At 34.5% G+C, this 20051-nt stretch overlaps 1 protein-coding gene across 1 annotated transcript in view; it reads right to left on the reverse strand.

Annotated features, from left to right (window-relative positions):
* LOC150092609 (inactive phospholipase C-like protein 1) overlaps window positions 1–20051 on the reverse strand; it is a 571653-nt gene that overhangs the window by 527102 nt on the left and 24500 nt on the right. Inside the window, exon 2 of the mRNA XM_090414457.1 lies at window positions 3591–3740. Coding sequence (XP_090270583.1) covers window positions 3591–3740 — 150 coding nt within the window. The remainder of the gene's footprint in view (window positions 1–3590; window positions 3741–20051) is intronic.

Raw genomic sequence — 20051 nt, forward strand, 5'->3', positions numbered from 1 at the left:
AATCATGCTGATAGTGTTGCCATTTATGTTCAAGGCCGAGAACTTTTCAGACCATCCTTGTATTTACTGGGTTTCTTGAGGGATGAGGAAGCAATGGAGAGGATTCAGAGGCAAGTGACCAAAATGGTGAGTGGCCTGTGGATTGAGAAGTTGGCTGACAGAAGAAAAAGAGAATATGATAGAAATATTTAAGTTACTTAAAGGATTTTATTAGACCGATGCAGGGGAAATGTGTCAGCCCTTGGCTAGAGGGACTAGAACAAGTGGTCATCCTTGGAAGTAGAATAAAAGGTGTGGTTAGTAGGGAGTAGATTTTTTGCTTGGAGAGTTGCGAATGAGTGGAACAGGTTGCCAGAGTCAGTTGTGTGTGCTTTGTAGTCTGTTAAAGGAGAGGCATGATGGATTGTGTGGATATATTGGGTCTTCCGCAATGAGTTTTTAGACTCCATGGAGGTGCCTGTATATAATAATAATAAGAAGAAGAATATTTATACATTTTTTATGTTCAAGCCCTGATGAAGCTACTAGTTCTATTTTAGCTGGTGAAACTAGTAAGTGTATTTTTCATATATTAAAGACTAATAAATTTCCTTGTTGTTACTGAAATCTTTTTAGTCATAAAAAATTTCTCTTTAAATATACCACTCAGTTATTCAAACAATGCTTTCCTTCTAATATTGTTAAACATTTTGATTTCATAATTTGTTCTGTATATTGTATGGTTCAGAATAAATTACTATTATAATATGACACCTCAAAGGAGTATGGTTCAGAATAAATTACTATTATAATATGACACCTCAAAGGAGTCTAATGGATTCATTGTAAGAAGGTCCTCTACTACACACAGTGTAAACTAGATTCTACTCACATCATCTACCCACTCACTAATAGCAATTTTTGTTCTATAAGTTGCATGAGTTCTCTGGCTGATTTGTCTGTATGCATGATGAAACCCTGCTACCTGGTTAACTTGCCTTTAACTGAAAATGTCCATATAAAGATTCCTCTGTCACAATAACGGAATTCATGTCTCTTTCAAATGAAGAGCACACGATTGTCCTGTTTCTTCATAATGCTCTATGGATGTGCTGTAAATTATATCAAGCAAACTGAAGTTTGTTTTCTTTCTCATGCTCTTGCAGACTATGAAACAATATTGTCTACTGAGCAATATTTCTCCAATTGGTCCAATGCAATCAACTGCAGGATAACTATAAATAGTTTAATTTATAAATTGTAATTAAATATACACAGAGTGGGAGACAATGTGTTTGTTTTAAGATATATTAGAAAATGATAATGAAAGAGAATGCTATATTTGGTTGGTATGTTTGAATTACTCAAAAGGTGTAAATATAATAGTTAATTTGGAAGAGGAGGATGAAGCTTACCTCCTTCAACTACAATCTGCAAAAACTCTGGCAGAAAATGGGACATTCAGTAGATCACTGTTTCCCATTGTAAATATGGGTAAAAAAAAATTTATAAATTATTTATAGAAAATTATATAAAAAACTTGGCTAATCAGTGTCCTAAACATGTCAGTTCACACTTCATGCACACATTTGTCTGTACTTGCGACCATACACCTGGGGTATTAATGCAAATGCAATGTTTATGCATCGAAAGTGTCCTCTTCATGAAGCATTAGTATACTATGTTTAATTTTAGGAATCATGCAAAGCCAGGAAACAGTTAGGGAAGTCTTTGACACGAATAAATGCAAAAACATAAAATTGGTAACATTGCTATTCCGTGGGTGTGCACCGCACACCTAGCACACCTTGAATATATGCCCCCTGAAAGATATGTAGATGATATGATATCTTTGTAGTTTGGAATTGTTCTCCCTCTGATATAGGAAACTGTGCCCAAGTTCATCCTAGAATACAGTTCACATTATAAAAAGAAAAAATAATTAGCTTTTTTATTTTTGTAGATCTTAGTTCTTCGTGAAGACAGTAGTCTTCACATCAACATATTTCAAAAGAAAGTACATACAGGGCATTACATCCACAAACAGTCGCACCATTATCCTTGTAAGAAAAGCAGGACAATTAAAACCTTAATACATCATGCTCATTTTCCACATTCTAAAGATTATGTACTACAAACATTACAACATGCTAAATCAACATTCCTAGCTAATGGCTTCAATGAGATCTTTATCAATAAAGCATTCAACACTTATAAGATTCCCTTCTTCAGCTTAAGAAATTACATTTCAGTTCCATACATTAAAGGTATATCAGAATGCTGCTAAAATTCTCAGTTCAACATTCATGTAGCATTTCATCCTGTATAGAAAATTTACTGCTCTTTATTTACCTAAAGACAAGCTTCCTCCATTAAAAATTCCAGGCTAGGTGTCTACAGATTCCTTGCTCTTGTGGCCCATTTTGGATGATTTAGAAAGTCTGCCTCTGCTCATTATGAGGCACAAAATATATAACAAGTATCATGAACCTGAGCAATCTGGCCTTGAACATGCAATCTGCCAAACACAGGATCATTTGGAAAAATACAAAAACTATGCATAAAAGTAGATTCCTTATGAATATTCCCTATTAAGAAAGCTATGAAGCATTATTATAAAGTCCTTAACTTGATAGTGTATGTCTCTCTCTTATAGGAAATAGTACTTCAATAAGTTAATCCTTCCTAGTTTTAACTCAAGTAATGTATTGAACATTTGTTAGTTTACAAAAGCAATCATAGCACTTTGTTTTTTTTTTTCTGTTAAGCTGTGGTATTGTATATTGTTCCATTTTGTGAGCAGATGAAAATTATACTAATAAAAGATTTAAATTTTATGTAAGTCACCTGTCTTTATTTGGTAAAAATATTTCTTTCTTTACAAATATTCCATTAGCTGATACTTTGAAACCATTATAAACAAAAGTTTTCCTTCTGACCGTTTTAAAATTGCTTGAATTTTTAATCAACAGATATTTCAAGTGTTTGTATAATTTAACATGAAAGGCTGAACAAAATCCTATGGGGTTTCCCATCTCACTTACATTTGCCAATACTACATGAGTAACTTTGAACACCACATCCCCAATTACATCATTCCCCCCCAAGCTCTATAAAGGATGTGTCACAATGATATCTTCATATGGAATACTTCTCAGTCAGAAATAGAAATTTAGTTCGCACTATAAATGGAATGCATTAAGTCTTTAAGTAAAACAGAAACAGGATAAAAATTTTGTAACTTAAAAAATAATAAATTATTCAATTAGTAGTTTATACTACAGTAAAAATAATCAAAATTACTTTCAAATTTCAAAATTACATATTAAAATTTATTATTCATCAATTGGTAGAGCCTCTGCTACTAATGGCTCAGTAAAAAGTTAAGTGAGTTTGAGCGCAGTTAGTAGTTGGAAGGGATTCAATCGTTCAATGCTGTTGGCACACTCTCCCTCAATGAGTCTTCGGACTCCCTGGAGGTGTCACACAATAATAATAATTATTATTTTTCCAAGAGTACTGTTCTAGAATTTGTTTACAAAAGGAAACAATTGATTATAACTATTTTATTAAAATCTATCATTTAAAAAATAAGAATGAACAAAACATACGACGTGCTTTTGCCAATTTCTTTGAAGATGGTATCCATCGAACTGCAGCCAAATCTTCTTCGAGCGTGAAAAACCTCCTATACTGCCGAGAACTAGCTTTTACTTTTATTAAACTACTTCCATTGATCATATAGCGCAAGCAGTCCACAGCTGAAATAAATGTGTAGTAGAAAAATATATTAGTTACTATAATTACTTTAACAAGAAACCACTTCAGATTAACAATAATTTGTTTAGTCATGTGGATAAACTTGGATGATGGCTGCTATTCATCTAAGGTTTTACAATATAATTCCACAACACCAAAGGAACAAAATAAGGTATTTATCTACTAATTATTTTACTGGTTTTCTACATAGAATCTTCAGAACAGTTATCACGGTACACAAGCAATAATAATCAGGTATTAGTAATAAAATTGTAATAAATATAAGAAAAGAACCTGGGGTTTCCCGTCTACTAATTTGGTGTTCTCTAACGTTGAATAACAAGAAGTTTATGTGTGCAGCAGTTGTTAAGTTAGATTTAGTGTTAAAATAGCAGTCTCCAATATTTTTGGCAAATTAATACAAATGCACTTATTGAACTTGGGGAGTGTTTCATTACTAGTGTCAATCCAAAAAAACAGTCTCTCTGACTAATTTCTATGTAGCACTCTGGTTTTCTTCCATCTAATTCTATATAAAAAAAAGTTTCTGAAGTATAGTCTGCTAAGTCCAAACTTGTCATAATAGTCAAAAAGTTTGAAACTGTCAAACCATGCTTGATATACCCTTTCAGAAAGGATTAGATGGAAAACCCAAATGTTATAAGTAATTGTATGTCAAACTGTTTTGGAAGCCAGCAGCAGCAATGAAACACTCCCCAAACTTCAAAAAGCACATATGTATTAATGTGCTAAAAATAAGGGAGACAGTCATGTTAAGATCCACTCCAACTTGTAAATCTCTTTTTATGAAACACTTTTTGTTTTTATCCACAGAGAGCAAAAAATTAGGATTGTAGTTCTTTTCTTATGTTGTTACAATATTAAATTTTTCTCACTAATACCTCATTGTCAGTGCTATTGTCTGTGGCAACTATGTTCTGAAGGTGCTGGTTAGAAAACCAGGAAAATATTAGCAACTAAAATAAATATTATTACAAGACATTTCCAGGAAGCCAGGAAATTATCAAGAGAGGATGCATATCAAAATCAACACCACCTGTCATACCTTCTTTTGATTTCACACTATCTACACTTATCACTTCTGAAGTTCAATCAATGTTCATTTCAACATTGCAATTATCCTCCGAGTTGTTTTTGCAATTTTTACTATATGGTCTCTGAACATCGACTTCCTATCTACTAAAACTCCAAGATCCCTGCCTGGTCAGTTTCTTCTAGAATAATTCTGCCAATATAATATGCCACTGGATATCTCATTGTACCAAAGTGTATAACTTTACATTTACTAACATTGAAGTGACAGCCATTTTCACATGCCTACAATTCTAGTCTATTCAAATAATTCTGCAAGAACTGCATGTCAGTCATATTCCTTATTACCCTACCTATCTTTGCATCATCAAGAAATAGCCATGTTTCTCCAGTCAAAATCCTTCCCAACGTCATTAATATAAAGAATGAACAGCAATGGACCAAATACTGATCCCTGGGGTACACCACTAATCACTTTAAATCTTGCTGACACACCACTTCATGATATCTGTCAGCTGAGCATCCAAACTAGTAGATTATAATACAATCCCATATCATCCAACTTATGCAACAACCTTCCTTGCTGTGTCCTATCAAAAGCTTTAGCAAAGTCCAAAAATACATAGTGTATCCATTTTGCTTGTCTAATCGAACTGTAACATTATAAACTGTGGGAAAATTGCTCAAACATAACTTTCTCTTAGTAAGCTGTTCACTGCAAGTATAGATTCTCTGTATGTGAACTTCTCCAAAATATTCACCACCTCTCCAGAGATGTCACAAATGGTGACATCAATCACATGACATCTATGTAGGTTATGCAGTTTGTTGATCCCTCAGTTATCAGAGAGGAGTAGCTCTTTTAAAGCTGTACCTTTCTGAAGTTTCCCAGATGTAAGGGCATTAGATTTTTGTGTGTTCTGGGTTTGTGAGTCTGAAATTTGCAAAAGAGTTTGGCAGAATTCTCAAAATAATTCATTACATACTTTACAGGAACTCACCTAACCTTTCTGAATCTGGTGAGATCACTTAAATGTATGCTTGACCCACAAGTGAAGATCACAAGACCTATGACATATAAATGCCATGTAGAGGCAAGAAAGAGGAATCTGATGTGTTTTTTGAACAAGTTAAGGCTGTAGTCTTTGGGGAAGACAGTGAGGTGACTGTTCCAAAGAACAAAGGAAGATGGAATGAAAGAGGAGAAAGACAAGTTGGTTTGGTAAGTTTGGAGCTGCACTTAAATGGATAGTGACTAGCTCCTACTCTTGAACTAACAGTGTGAAAGAAAGTGGAGGATAATGTCAGTTGAGCAGAGCATCATCCCATGAAACTGGCAAAAGACAGAAACCACCAATATCTACAAGAAAGGGATCACCAGTTAACTGGAATACCCTCTTCTGAATAGCACTATGCCATCTCAGAGAATTTGGGTGCACTATTCCAAACATGCAAGAAGTGTGGCATGGTTGGGCAGATATGTGATTTATGTATTGGCAGTGGTACAGGTGAGAAGAAAAGCATAGGTTTTTTTTTTTTTTTTTTTTTTTTTTTTGGCAGGTCAGTAGCTATGGCTGACCTATACATACTGCCTTTCCTAGCACAACCATATCTTAGCCATAGCTACTATAACTGCCAAATATATTTTCTGATCATATTTGGATATCTGAGTATCAAAAGTTTAAGTGGCATGAGATTTCTTGCAAGAAATTAAACAGGACTGAGTTTTGGTAGATTTAAGTTTCCAGTACTGTCTTCACCTGAATGAAGTAGAGCAAGGAGATTAGAGTTTAGGACATGGGTTATGGCAGACCACAATGCTTCTAATAAATGAGTACCTGTCAGATGAAAGAGGAATGGAGTGTACTGTCATCAGTGAAGTTATGGATAAGATTTGAAGTTGGCAAGAACAGGGTCATTTATGTATGGGCAGCAGAGTGGATTTCCTCTCCTCTGATTTCTCCATCAATACTCCTGCAATGATGGGGAATTCTAAGGAGAAGAACCATTTACCATGATGATAGTGAGTAACCAAATTGCAAAGGATAACAGACAGACCACAGGATGGTAGTATGGGCAGGCATCAATAATAGATCCATATGAGCAACCAGATGAGTTTCTCCAAACATTTCCTTTGTTTGAGTCCAAAGGTGGGTGATGCACATTAGATCAGATGTGGATTGAGAGTAGCAAAAATGAAAGTGCCAGTCACTAGTAGTTTGCCTCCAGGTGACGTCTGCTGATTATAACTTCTCCATAGTTTTTGAGATAAGTGAAGTGAGAATTGGACAATAGTTGGTTGGCTTGCTTATCACCTTTTTTTTTTTTTTTTTTTTTGAAATAGGCTAAAAAAAAGTTGAAATAGAATGATTGAAGAAAGAAAACATGGAGTTTTTAGTACAATGAGAGGGGTCTGTCAGAACTCAATGCCTTGTTCATGTTCAAGTTATTCTGGATTCTTCTGATTTCTTTCTGCACTATAAAATACAGAGTCTCACAAGGTTTTTGGTGCTAGGAATTATCCTATTTTTAATATATGTAAACGATCTGTGTGAGTACAAATGTTTTAGTAAAATAAGAAACTAAATACATATATTTCACCTTAACAGATAAGCTAGATCACAATATAACTATAAAATGGCATAAAACAAATTGTACTGATACTCAAAATTGCAACTGCAGTTTAATCCAAAAAAAAAAAAAAATCGATCAAGTATTTGGGCCTTTGATTCACTCTAAGTTGAGGTTCGTAATTAACAGAATATTTTATGTTAAAAAAATCTGTCAATTCAGCATTTTTAAGATGCTTATATTACTCTTGGGTAAATTCATCACTGCAATATGGTATCACCTGTTGAAGTGGCGATTACTACAACAATCTGCTTCCTTTGATTCGAATACAAAATAGAATAATCAGAGCTATAGTCATTACTAATACCTTCGAATATTCAACTAGTGCCATTCTTAACATTTTGCCGTTACAGAAACTTTAACTATATAACTGTATACTGTAATATAAGAACTAACACTGTAAATTTTTCTGTATATAATGTAGACTATGGTTTACATTGTGGCTGAAATTTGCTGGTAGTTCCCAAGGCAAACAAAGAAATTTTTCACAAATCATTTGAGGACTTAGCAATAAGCAGCTATAATAAATTGCTTATTAAAATAAAGTCTATAACATCATGTTACACTTTTAGAAAAAAGACTGATAGACTATCTCATGGGACTAAATAATGTTGACTTATTTTTTATATGTCTCAGGAAGCCGGCCTGGTTAGTCGAGTGGTTAGCGTATCTGCACTCCAGCCAAAAGGCTGCGGGTTTGAATCCTGGCGTGGGCATGGATGTTTGCGATTGTCTGTGAAAGTACTAGTGGTGGTAGTCGGCGGTAGATGGCATTCGTGTTAGATGATGAAGGTTGGTGGAGTAGTGAGACGAAGAGTTATAGAGTAGATACCCTCCCTCGATGAGTCTTTGGACTCCCTGAAGGTGTGATGTAATAATAATAATAATTAATTATTTTCTGTATGTATTCATGTGCCCTCACAGATAAAGTCATTTAATTTTTTAGTGAATGTATTGCCTACATTGTATTTTTATAATAACCAGTATGGCTACAGCCCTTGGTTACACACATTGTGTAGTTCTAATCTACTTCCAGCCGACCTGGTTGGCTGAGTGGTTAGCATATCCACTCTCCAGCCACGAGGCTGTGGGTTTGAATCCCACCTAGGACATGGATGTTTGCGATCGTATTGTCTTTCACCTTCATACATTCACCCGGACAAATATGTATACACTCCCAAAATGGAGTGGGTCACCATGAAAGAGGTAGACCCATCAGAAGTAATCAACAGCAGACTCTGCACCAAGCAGGATATACCACTAGGAAGAAGAAATATTACTTTTTACTAATCTATTATTATTACTTGTATATTCTTTTTTGTGACAGAAGTGAAGTCTATCTTGTGTATCACTTCCAAATATGGGGGATGTCCAGAAAGTAAGGTCTGATGGGCTAGAGAAACAAAAATATACAAGGAAAGATTTCAGATGTTTGAACAGGTGAAAGTTGCTTGGCATGAGGTCAGTCACTAAACATGGTCACCTACTTCGTTCATCATTGTGCACACCTGTGCTTCCTTCGTTAAAAAGTCTTACCCATCTTCCTACCATTGAATCACTCATTGCGTGTTCTCCATAAACCTCAATAATTTGCCAATGAATTTCAGCTGCTTTAACATTCCTCACATTCAAGAAACGGATAACTGACCTAATTTCACATGCAGTGGGCGATTCAATTTTCTTATACATTATAAACACACACCAAGAAGTGTACGCACTGCGAGAATGTCTGAAAATGGCACCAATGCCTTGCTAAGGAATCAACAAACTCAGCATGCATGCACACCATTGCAATCGCAGCGCTGCAATGAAAATATTTAAAAATGGAACTTACTTTCTGGACGTCCCTTATACTTGCTGCATCTGTTGTATTATATTTTCATTGGTATTCCTTATTCAGTGTTTTTATAAATAACACTGAAATTTATAAATATAAATTTTTGGCTGTATCATCTGGCTTCCTAGGGCAAGAGGTTTTGTTTTCATTAGTCTTGGATTTTTTTCTTTTTCAAGAATTGTGAATGCCAATATCCATCATTTCTTCTGCTTCATACTAGACTCCCCTAGGGCATAGGTATATTAATCGTTTTATCTTCCAGTGGAGGAGCAGAGGTATCCATGCTATCTGTTAACAGGACATTGGTTAAATGGTCTGGAGGCATGTCTTTGATCCTCTGTAGCACACTTTTCTGAATAAGAGGATTTTCAAGTAGTGGAGCCATATTTGGACATATCCTCAGGAGTGAATCCATATCAATTTTACTCTTTGATTCATTCTAAGAAGACAGTGAGTGAGCAAGTCATACCATTCCAGAACGTAGTGCCTATGAGAAAGTGGGATTGACATAAGCGTCAACATCCCTACCAACTTTCTTTACAGTTGCCTTCTTGGCATAAGAGTTTAGCAGATGTCATTGCTACTGTTGTGGTATACTGCTCTTCAACATCCTGATAGGTTATGCATTGCTCTGTTTTTATTTTGGAATCTCCTTTTTGTTCTTCCATCTTTGGCATACTTGGGAGTAGACTTTGTGGTCACCCTTACAGTTAGAGCATTTCAGTGTTTTGTTCTTACAGTCTTTGTTCTCAGGATCTTTACTGCCACAACAAGCATACATGGCAGAGCCTTGACAGGCAAGTGATGTGAAGTCATTAGCTTCTTTATACGAGTTGCCCCAGTCCTGAAAATAGTTCAGGTGCAAACCTGTTTGCTTACACTTGGATAAAGGATTAAACCAAGTATATAATTTCTTGGTATCTTTAATTTATAGTATAACCAAGTGGAAAAACGTCCAACAACTTGCTCTAATCCAGAGGAATTGAGGTTTTACATTCTGCGACATGGGATGTCAGTTCTCTTTATACAAGTGGAATATTATACATGAATATGCAAGTGCTGTCCTTGTAGAGGAACAGTGTAAGGTGTAGTTTGGACAGATGACTTAGATAATAGCTGTCGAAATTGCTAGCTAAGGTTTCATTAGAAATAAGTCTGGTGTAAATAACTGTAGGTGGTGGCAGTGATAGAATGATGCCCATCATTTATACTGCTGTCAGATCATGATAAAGTGAATATTATTATTATATTATACAAAATTAAGTGGATATTGAATCCAACATTATTTCAAAGACGAATATAGAAACTCTAAGAGTTTCATGCCGAAGATATAGAAACTATATAAAAGTTTCGGTGGATCCAAGCGTAAGCCAACCTAGTTCAGGCTAGGGCAATTCGTAGTAAAGGTGGAGTAAGTTCTGATCACTATCCTTAGTATTTTCCATAATGTAAAGTACATCTCCTTACGGACATGTATGATGCTATACATTATGGAGGGAGGTTCACTACCCAGACCGGTTTCGACCTTTGTTTAGGTCTCATCAGTGAGCAGGTAGACCCAGATGTAAATACTGAGGTTGATGTGATGCAGTAGTTATTCTTTACCATACGAGTTGCCAAAAGGTGCACCAAGAATTACTGAGATAAATAAAGAGCCAAAAAGGCTTCACTTCAGCAATGCAAAATTATATTATACAAAATTATATTCAGCTTTGAAATAATGTTGGATTTAATATCCACTTAATTTTGTATAATATAATTTTGCATCGCCGAAGTGAAGCCTTTTGGCTCTTTATTTATCTCAGTAATTATTATTTTATTCATGACACCTCCAAGGAGTCCGAAGACTCATCATGGGAGGACACCTACTGCACAACTACTCTCCGTCTTCACCACTACACCAAATCTCTACTACCAATCATCTACATCAACTGCCCACCACCACTACTAGTATTTTTTGTCTGTAAATTGCGTGTGTTCTAAAGGGCCGATTTGTATGTATGAGGGATGAAAAACCAGACTTTCCGGGAGAAAAAACCCTGCTACCTCCATATGAGATCAGCTAACTCACCTTCGATTGAAAAAGTCCATATAAAGATTCCTCCCATCGTGTAGAGAATCGAACTTAGGCCTTTTCCAATTGAATGGCACAACATACAGTTGTTCTTCCAATTGCCCTATGGGGCAATTGGAAGAACTTTTTCCATATTGGAAGAACAGTTTCCATATTGGAAGAACTTCCAATATGGAAACTGTTTTTTGTAAGATTTATTAATATTGTTTTTTTTTGTGTTTTTTTTTGGTTGAATTTGTTGTTTTTAATTTTTTTTTGGAATAATTTTTGTGATCCACAAGTCCTTTATTATATGTGGGGAGGAAGAGATGGAATAAGATAATGCAATGTGAGGCAAGACCTTACTTGGATGACCAAACATGGCAGCAAGCCACTTTGGTGATATTTTACATAGCAATGAAAACACATCCACCTAGTTTAGTTAGCATTTCTTTTAACTAGAGAAAGCATGTTTTCGCAATGGCAAAAAAAATAGAGATTTTGTGGAAAAAATTTGGCGGTACTGACTATAAGAGGCTATATATTTCATATCAACAGCCTTTTAGTATCCAAACAGTTTACATAAATCAATTTTTATAGCATTTTTGTGAAAAATTAGTATTTTTAACGTCTCAGTGAAATACTTTCACAGAACTGTCATAAAAGTAATGTTATATCACAAATGTGTCAAGTAATCAAAAATCAATTTTTAAAAAAATTCTTCTTCTTCTTTTCCAGGCTTATAGGCCAAGTGGCCTGTTCCAGACTCAATTCCATCTTTTTAAGGGTCTTCCTCTGCATTGAGTACCTTTTGGGTGGTAATTTAGAATTTGTTTAGGTATTCTGCTTCTATTCATTCTTAGTATGTGTTCTTTCCATTTTTCTCTATAGCAAATAACTGTTTCATTTAGGGAGGTTGTAATTCCAAGTTTTTTTCTGATTTCGCTGCTTTTCATTTTGCCCATTATTGTGACTCCTTCAGTTCTGCACAGAAATTTCAGTTCGGATGATTCAATTCTTCTGTCATCTGCTTTTTTTTTTTATTGTCCATATCTCACTACCATAAAGTAAGGTTGGTTTAGCTACTGTATTGTAGATTCTTATTAGTGTGTGTTTTTGTACATAATTGGGTTTAAAAATTTTATTTATAATGCCTGTTACTTTTAAAAAGTTCGATATCTTTGGTTCTATATCAGCTTCATATGACATTGTGCAACCTAAATATTTGAATGTATTTACTTGCTCTATTATTTTATTACTATTTTGCTTCTTATTGGATTAGCACCTTTGAAGGTCATGACTTTTGTTTTGTCAGTTGATATTTCCATACCATATGTTTTTATCAGATTATTTAGACTCCATAATGATTTTTGTAGTTCATCTTCATTATTTCCAAGGATTATTTGGTCATCAGCAAAAAGAAGAGTAGCTAATCTGGTGTTACGGTTTATCTTGAATCCTCCTTCATTAGTTATCTTCCATTCTTTTATGATTTTATTTATGTATATATTAAATAAAACTGGTGAGAGAGAGCAACCCTGACGTACTCCTTGATTTATTGGTTTCCAGCTTGATGTTGAATTATTGTACTTCACAGATATTTTATTATCTTGATATATATTATATAAGGCTCTAAAGAGTTGGTTTGGTATTTCATATTCTTCTAGGATTTCCCATAGTTTTTCTCTGATAATTTTATCAAATGCTTTGGTGTAATCTATAAAAGTTATGTGTGTTTCTATGTTCATTTCTCTGTATTTTCCAATTAATAATTTTAACGTAAATGCAGAGTCTATGCAAAACCTGCCTTTTCTGAATCCATTTTGCTCTTCTATTAATTTTGGGTCTACTATACGTTTAAGTTTATATGCTAAGATTTTTGCATATACTTTATAACAGGTAATAATAAGCTGATTCCACGATAATTGTTACAATCAGATTTGTGTGCTTTTTTTGTAGATGGGAATACCTATTGCTTTGGTCCAATCTTGTGGGCATTTTCCTTCTTTCCAGATCATATTATAAAAGTTAAGTAACCTGAGTGAGAATTCAAGTCCTGCATATTTGATAAGTTCCAAGTTTATACTGTCTTCTCCTGGAGCCTTTCCTGTTTTGCTTTGGGTTAATGCTTCTGTTAATTCTTCTAGAGTGATGTTTTCCAAGTTATCAGAGATGTTTACAAAGGGTAGTTTTCTGTTTTGAATGTTTTCATCATACCATAGATCTTGGTAATAATTTTGCCATGTTTCTATTTTAATGGTATTAATATCTGCTTTTTCTCTAGTTTCATTGCTTAGATCATTGAGGATTTTATATGCATTAGGTCTTTTGAGCATACAGTCTCTCTAATTTTGTTACAAAATTGTTCCATCTGTTTCTGTTTATTCTCCTGCATGCTGCTTTTGCTATTGCTTTTTTTTTTCTGCTGTATTCGATTTTTGATTCTATTGTTTTTAGGCTGAGCCAGTTTTTATATGCTTTTTTCTTTTCTTCAATAATGCATTTAATTTCATCATCCCAGTCCCTAAGGCCTCTTTTTCACTTTTTCTTTGTTCCTAAACTTTCTTTTGCAGCTTTTGTCATTATGGTTTTTAGGTTTGACCATTCTTCTATGTTCTGATTTTGTTTTATACTTGTCATCCAGTTCTTTATTCTTTTTTGGTACAAGTCTTTAATACTACTGTGTCGTCCAAAAGTCTAACTTTGAAAGATTCAAAATTTCTATTTTCCTCATGCTTTTTTGTTGTTTTCCCATCTTGGTTCCCATTTTATTTTTCCAATTAAAAGGTAATGATCTGATTCTATTTCAGATCCTCTGTATAGTCTTGTATCTATTATCATTTCTGACATTTTGATATTGCTGATTATGTAATCAATAATACTTCTTGTGTCTCTTGCTTCCCAGGTGTATCTGTGGATGTCTTTATGCTTGAAGGTGTTCATTATTTTAAGGTTATTGCTTATAGTAAAATCTCTTAATCTATTTCCATTTCTATTACAGTTAAGTTCTCGGATAGGTCCTATGTTTGGTTTATATGATTTTATTGGATTCTGAATATATAGAGATTGGAGTAATTATTATTTGCTTCAGAATCCAACATGATCTTCCATCACAAAGGCTAGACTTGTAAGTATTATTTAATGTAAACAACTTATTTTACAATTTAATATTCATATAACTACTTTAATTTTATCTAATATTTAATTAATTAATCAAAGATATATATATTAATAATGAAGACTGTATTAAATATTATTAAGCTATTTTATTCATTACTATATTAATATTATAAGAACTTGTATTTGATAATTTAACTGCGCATTAATTGAAATGTAAATATTCTTTATTTATTCCTATTTGTAGAAGTTTAGCGGTATGCAATATCTCAATTTTATTATATTTTGTTTGGTTGTCATGGAGACGTATGTAAGTGAGTGAGCACATTTTTGGAACAGCACGTGGGGAGAATGTTGAAAATTATCGAAAAGAGTTTTAGTCAAAGAAATCACGAGAACAATTTAGGCAGGAAGAAGGGATATAAAAAGGAAGAATGGTAAAATTATAGATCAGAGAGAGGATTGGCATTAGGTTGGAATCGGAGCATTCGGCATTCAGAGTGCAATATTAGAGAGTCAGCAAGTCACTCAAGCAGCTATTTTAAGTCTACTAGTTGAGAAGCAGTTAGCTAATAAGTTGTAGGATAACAATTAAAGCTACGGAAAACAGCTGAAAGACTATTAAATAGACTAGCGATACTTGAGTTGAGATTTAATTTCAGCGCCGACCTTTCAAGGACATACGGAACCTTGAAGCAAAGTACGAAGTTTCTAGAGAATAGTAGAGGCTGTGAAGTTGAAGTTTACCGTTAGCTGTGTTTAGAATTATAGTGCCTAAAGAATTATTTGAATGCAGGAGGAATGAACAACTATGCATATAAAACCTTAAGATAAGGAATTATTGTGTATTGCCTTAATTCATGAGTGATCAGTAGTACTTCATGCAAGAACGTTTGTTTATGTGTACAGTGACCGATAAATAATTCAGTTATTGCTTAGAAGATTTATTTAACGAGTGTCGTATACTGTTTAAGTGTTTACAGTTATAAAAAGTGTTTACGTATAAGTAGATGAAGAAAAAAGATTATTGGTAAGATTATTCCAACCTTTAATAATTCTATACAGAGAAGTGTGCGAGTTTCATCCTAGAATTTCCTTATACTAACAATAACTATTGCAGAAGTTAGCTAAAGTGTAAATTTAAAAGTGTTTGTTTGTGAAGAGATATTACTGCAATTTTTGTTATAATTGGAACTTAGGAACTGTAAGAAGACTGTATTATAGAGATGACAGATTTACCATGGTCTGAGTTTGTATGATTGAATTTATCAGAGAAGCTAAAATGTTTGTGATATTTTAATTACTGATTTGAAGTTAAGTGTAAAATTTGTGATTTTAAAATTAAATGTTTGTTTTTGTTAATCAAAAGTTGTATTTTGCCTGAATCTCTTTTACTGCACCATTCATAAAATATTCGAACCAAAGCGGGTAAGTTAAGTAAGTTAAATATACTCGGCCAGTATATATAATAACAACATATTAAGGAGAGATAGTTGAGAGTTGGTTTATCTTCAATTCTTGAACTAATTCAGATGTAAAGTGGCGCAGTCTTTAAATATAAATTTTCTTTATATTTGAATTAGAAATCAACTTACAACTTATCAATTAGTTAAGAACATCGTAATAGTAATCATGTCGGATCCAAAGTATAGATTGAGATGAAGTAGGATCCAACAATTTATTGCCAATTCTTGCATTGAGATCTCCTATTACCAAAATGTGATCCTTAGGATTGGTCTTATTTAATATGTTCTGCAGTTAGATGTACAAGTTTTCTGAGTCTTCCTCTTTTCCTTCTTCAGGTGCATAAGTTCCAATTACTGTCATATAGCCTCTGTCTATTTTAATTTCATTTCTATTATTCTATCGCTCCAAAAGTTGTAATGGATATTGTTTCTAAGAGATTTATGTACAAAGATCATTACACCAGATTTAGCTCTCTCTTCTGCTTTTACCCCACTGTATATATAGATATAATTTTCAGTTTCGTCTGTTCCTCTCTGCTTTTTTTTAGATTCTGTAATTACTGCTATTTTTACATTTCTTTCTTCTAGTGCTTGGTCCAGTTCTATGATTTTATGGTGGATACTTCTCGCATTCCAGGTGGCTATATTCCAATAGGTGTATTTCTGCTTTTTTTTTTGTTTTCATAATTTTCTTCTCTAATCCTTATTCCAAGCTGGTTCGTTACCAAAAATGTCTGTCCGTTTACTATCTTCATGAGTCTTTTTAGTGGGTTTTTACTTTCACAGAACTGTCATAAAAGTAATGTTATATCACAAATGTGTCAAGTAATCAAAAATCAGTTTTTAAAAAAATTACTGTTGTAATTTGTTATCGGAAAAGATTTGTAATTTTTAAAATTTAAAATTTTTGTAAACAAGACTGATTTTATAATGACAGCATTATCTTCAAATGTAATAAGAGAAAATAGGCAACTGTTGAGGTAATCAGCATTATTTTATAGGTCATGGCTGAATGTTGACAAACAAAAAGGGCTACAAGGCCAATCGCAGGCACAGATGTTTAGTGAAATGCAATGAGAGATGAATGTCATTTCAGACAAGTCCACTTATACTGCTAGGTGATTGCAGCTATAGTGGTATTTTGCAGATCTTGCTGAGAACCACTACAGGGATGGGATAATAGTACTGGAGTATCGCTGGAATAAATGTATTAGTCATTAGGGAGATTATGTTGAAAAATAAAAATAATTTTCAAATTATAAATTTGTGTCTTCATTGTTAGGCCAAGAACTTTTCAGACCACTCTCATATGTTTTCAATCCTCATCAACCCATTCGTGGCATATTACACAACACACACACACGTTTGATAAGAAAAGCAGCATTTGTGTAAGTTTGATTTGATATACCAGGCTAGAGGGTATATCCTTGTTTTGATCTTTTCTGGCTAAAAATCTTTAGTCTTAATAGCACGAATAAATTTGTCTATCACTCTCCTAATACCACCAAAATTAGTTTGTTTTTTTTTATTTATTTTCTCTAAATGTTGATTTACTAATAGTAAAATTATTTCCAAACATTTATAATTTCAACTGGCTTTCTTTATTTCCAACTATACTGATCTTTCAGATAGATGCTCAGGTATTTGCTATCGCCAATAACTTGTTGTGGGCTATCCTTAGCCCATTCAAGACACTGATGTATGATATCCCAAAGGAATAAAGAAAAAAATCCCACCCGTTAAACAACCTTTCATGGGTGGGATTAACCTTAAAAAAAAAAAAAGGCAAAAAAAAAACACTAATCCACACTAAACACACTTTTCTTACTTAAAAACATGGGTTCTTCAAGAAGTGTACCAAGACACCAGTCCAGAAAAAAATCAAACATATTGCAACTTTTGTTTGAAAATCACCCTTCCCCTTCCAGTCAAATTCATTTGCTGTCTCTGTTGCTCCCATAATGCCACCAACCATTCAGAGCTCTTTAATTTCCACTCACATTGATTTTGTCCATTCCCAATTACCTAACAGCAAAATCATCCTCCTAGGAGATTTGAATGTTCCCAACACCAACTGACTTTCCTGCTCCAGTTGTACAGATCTATCAGGGTGAGATGCTGAAGCATTTGCCAACACTAACGACCCAGAATACCAGATAACCCTAATCACTCCCCACACACCCTAGATCTCTTCCTCACCAGTGACATTTGGAAATGACCCTTCCAATTACAGTTAATTAATGTAGTAAGTCCCTTAGGTAATTCTTACTACAATTTAGTAATTGTCTCCTCCTCCCATGCAACAATGCTTACACAGTTACTCCCACAAGAATAGTTTGGCATTAAAACAGTACCAAGCGGGATAGCCTCCGTGACTTCTATACCTCATTCCCATGGTTGCAGCCTGTACAAACAGCAGCCCAGTCTTTTGGTCTCTTTCCAAAGCAATTGGTCATAACTTTTTCCGAACACTATGCCCACCCTATCATACCCAGATGGCTCCACTGCATTATCGCCCACAGAAAAAGCCAATCTACTGGCTTCACACTTTGCCTCCAATGCACACATAACCGATTATTGTAAATGTCCCCTAACCAATTTAGATGCCCAATATGCAATACCCCCATGTTCTTTCACCAGAAAGATATCAGAAAAATATTGTCTAAATTAGACTCAAAAAAGTTCCTGATGCTGATGGCATTCCTCCAATTGTACTGAGGTTTGTGCATCATAACTGACTCCTATGTCACCTGTGCATATCCCACAGCCTGGAAATTGGCTTATGTTCAACCCATTCCCAAGAAGGGTGACTGCCTTATCTCACTCACCTCAGTCCTGTCTAAAGTAATGGAGAGAACCATCAATTCCCAACTCCTACACTACCTTGAAGTCACCCAGATATTAAGCGACCACCAGTACGGATTCCATCACTATTGATCAACAGGAGATCTACTCTCATATATCACCCATCTTTGGACAAATGCCATGGAGAAATTTGGTGAATCTCAATTGGTTGCACTTGATATCTCCAAAGCTTTTGACCAGGTCTGGCACAAAGGATTACCAAGCAAATTCCAATCATTTGGTCTATCCCAGGACTTCTGAAGTTGGAAACACTATGTTTCCTGGTGAATGATTCCTTATCCTCTCACCATTCAACTAATGCTAGGGTTCCACTCAACAACCCTCTTTTTTCTATATATCAATGACCTACTTTCATTGACCTCCAACCCAATACACAGTTTTGAAGATGACAGCACACTGTACTACTCCATTTCATTTGATAAACCTTACTCTACACAAATCACCTCAACCTACAATACAACTACCACCACTACCCTCAATTCAGATCTCCAAGCCATCCTCTAATGGGGTTCAGATAACCTCGTCAATTTCAATGCTGGAAAAACCCAGTTCTGCGTTATTTCTCACAAAAAAAAAGAACCATTTTCTCCCAGTATTATCTTTGACAACACTCAAATTTCCAGAAAAAAAAAAAAGAGATTTCTCTTCTTGAAATCACCCTGCCTGGTCATCATCGAGCCTGGTCTAAACAGCAATATAAATGATGTGCACCATCAACTACAGTCATCTAAACCAGAAGTACTATTCCTATGAGGTTGTCAGTTGGGATTATGATAGCCTGATCAAAACTGATATACCATGCCAAAGACTGCATATCCTTGAATCTCCACTGTTTGATCTGCTTTGCCTCAAAATTTCCATTCGAGATCAACCTGCCCTTTTCATATGTTCTCTCTATTGCTCTCCAAACTCCATCAACCACTCCGGCCTCTTCAACTATCACTCTCTAAAGCTCGACTTTCTGCAGTCAAAATACACCATTAGTGAAGTCATCCTTCACTAATGAAGTTGGGGACTTCAATGTCCACAACTCACATTGGCTCCCCTACTCCAGTTTCAATGACCTAGCAAGTAATGATGCCGAGGTGTTCGCAACCAGCAATGACCTATCTCAGATCATCAATTTTCCTACCAGAATATCTGACAATCCCCTTGAATTTTGCAACACAATTGATCTCTTCCTAAGAAGTTCCCCTTCTGGGTATACTGTAGTTGTCAGTTCTCCTCTTGGTAGCACAGATTACAACCTCATACAAGTCTCTTTTACCACAGAACAACCTTCACCACCAGT

Source organism: Typopeltis vanoorti, chromosome 25 (assembly GCF_054136105.1).
Source record: "Typopeltis vanoorti isolate ZY-2024b chromosome 25, IOZ_Tvanoo_1.0, whole genome shotgun sequence".
In the NCBI taxonomy this organism is placed as follows: domain Eukaryota; kingdom Metazoa; phylum Arthropoda; class Arachnida; order Uropygi; family Thelyphonidae; genus Typopeltis; species Typopeltis vanoorti.